This window comes from Vespa crabro, chromosome 9, assembly GCF_910589235.1.
Source record: "Vespa crabro chromosome 9, iyVesCrab1.2, whole genome shotgun sequence".
In the NCBI taxonomy this organism is placed as follows: Eukaryota; Metazoa; Arthropoda; class Insecta; order Hymenoptera; family Vespidae; genus Vespa; species Vespa crabro.
The window spans coordinates 3,605,001-3,607,500 of record NC_060963.1 but is presented as its reverse complement, the minus strand read 5'-3'; the positions used below and the strand labels follow the sequence as shown (position 1 = coordinate 3,607,500).

At 28.2% G+C, this 2,500-nt stretch overlaps 1 protein-coding gene across 7 annotated transcripts in view; it reads right to left on the bottom strand.

Moving 5' to 3' along the window:
* The window catches only part of LOC124426903 (ras GTPase-activating protein raskol), a 187,982-nt gene that overhangs the window by 102,542 nt on the left and 82,940 nt on the right, over positions 1–2,500 (bottom strand). For 5 of the 7 annotated variants that reach the window (XM_046969133.1, XM_046969131.1, XM_046969135.1 and 2 more), the window contains exon 3: positions 805–846. The exons of the other annotated variants lie outside the window; for them this stretch is intronic. In XM_046969133.1, coding sequence (XP_046825089.1) covers positions 805–846 — 42 coding nt within the window. The remainder of the gene's footprint in view (positions 1–804; positions 847–2,500) is intronic. 7 annotated transcript variants of the gene reach the window in all.

Genomic DNA, 2,500 nt, shown 5'->3' with positions numbered 1-2,500 from the left:
TTTTTCCTCTCCCTTTTTTTTTTTTTTTTTTTTTTAAGTGGAACGTTGTAGAAAAAGGCAAAATAGATACGAAAAATTGAGAAGAGAAAGTAGAGAAAGAAATATATATATATATATATTTTTTTTTTTATCAATGTGCGATTGTTAATGATACATAATAATAACGATTAACTATCGTGATCTTTGATAATATTTTTTAGATAATTATACTTATCCCTCTTACGATCTAAATTGATCCTTCTTTTTTTTTCCTTTTTTTTTTTTCTAATAATAATTTTTAATGTTTTATTTTTGTTCGATATAATCAACTTTATAAATTACAAAACTTTGATATTTAATTGTCGATGTATAAACGAAAAGAAAAAAGAAATTTTGTTTGTCAAATAAAAAAATATTTACATGCTTCTTTATTAAAATAATATAATAAAATATAATTGTATTGTTGATAAATATAATTTGCGTTCTTTCGTGAGTAATAAAAATAAATTTGGATTGGCGATTTTTTTTCTTCTGTTTTCTTTTTCTTTTTCTTCTATCTCTCTCTCTCTCTCTCTCTCTCTTTTTTTTTCTTTTTCAAATACACATACATACGCACGCACACCAAAACACCAAAGTAAACATCATAGACGAGAAAGTATTTATGTGCGATAGAAAACAAAAAAAAAAAAAAAAAGAACAAAAAAAAAAATAGAAAAGAATCAAATCTTTTGAGAAAAATTTAGAGGAAAAATATTTTTTTTTTTTTTTTTTTTTTTTTTTTTTTTTTTTTTTTTTTTTTTTTTTTTTTTTTTTTGGTAAACAAACCTTGTTCTGAGACTTGAACATGCAGGCGGTCCCGGCAAAGAGCTGCGTCCAAGGAAAGATACAATTGGGATTACTACTAACTATTTAAACGTCGATTGTTATTGATAAAAATTAAAGAGAGAAAGAAAGAAAGGAAAAAAAAAAGAGAGAAGAAAAACGATCAATTCAACGAGGCTAATACAAAATGAAATTTGCAAAACAAAGAAAAAAATCCAAATAGTCATTTAAATATGCTCGTAACTGTCCATTATCTGATTGGATGACCTGTTGAACGCCAATGGAAAATACGATTGTATCGTTCATTAAAGTCGAATAGTCGAATAAATAAATACACGCTCGTTATCGTTCCATCATTATATTTATTTATTCTCTTTCTTTTTTTTTACCCTCCCCTCCCCCTAACGTTTCGTCCGAAATTGATTAAATTTATAAATCGGATACGTATATATTTATATATATATATATATATATATATAAAATCAACTAGAGAAATAAAAAATCCAGAATCAAAAATTACGATTCAACGCGAGTCTAAAAAATAATTCTCCGTTATTTACTATCGTTCAAGATAAAATATACAAATTGTATTTATTTAATAGAAACAATTATATTCTTTTTTCATTCTTCATTTTCTTCTTTTCTTCTCTTTTCTTTTTTTCTTTTTTCTTTTTCTTTTCCTTTAAATAAAACGAAAATGAACGAACATTTTCATTTAATAAAAAAAGTTTGTTTTATATACATCATATATATATATTATATGTAATATATAAACAATTAAATGTCGGAAGCATCATAATATTTAAATTTGTTCGCGACAAAAAGAAATAAAAAAAAAGAAAAAAAAGAAAAGGTAAAGAAAAGGAAAAGATAATTAAAGAGAGAGAGGGAGAGAGAGAGAGAGAGAGAGAGAAGGAAAAAACAATAAGGAATGTCCATTATTCGAGGATACTTAAAGGAGACACCTCCGTTTGCGTTTTAACGCAATTAATAATCACGATTAAGACAAACCGTTCGAGCTAGTATAAAAAATTTACATGAGTACCGGAGCTATGAGAGAGAAACGACGATATTACGAGTGGGACCTCTTCAAGGGCGGCCGATTAATTTAGCCGCAAGCGAGAGACATTAATTACGTGCGTCATCGTGCGATTAATTATGCTGCTTTCCCTTCCCCTAACTTGCGGGAGAGCACTCATCCTCCCCCCACCTCTCTCTCTCTCTCTCTCTCTCTCTCTCTCTCTCTCTTTCTCTCTCTCTCTGTCTACCTGTCATTCTATCTCTGTTTCTCTACGTGCAAGTGTTTAACTAGGTGTTGTATGGATACGACAAATCTCATTTCTCTCTCTCTCTCTCTCTCTCTCTCTCTCTCTCTTTCTCTCTCTATCTCTCTCTGTCAATCTCTCATAAACAAGTAGAAAACTTTCTGTACAACTTTCTCGAGACCCACTGACTAACTACTATATATACAGAGGATACCTTTCTATTAATTTTATTTCCGTATAATTTCTGGTTTTTTTTTTCTTTGTTGTTGTTTTTTTTTTTCTTTTCTCGTTTCTTCTTTTTTTCTTTCTCTTCCTTAATATTTTTATATCTCTCGACTTTTCGTCCATTGTTATTTTTGTATATTATCATTATTTGTTTTACCAGCGTTATCATTAATTTATTTTCTTTTTTTTTCTTCGCTCGTTCCTTCTAT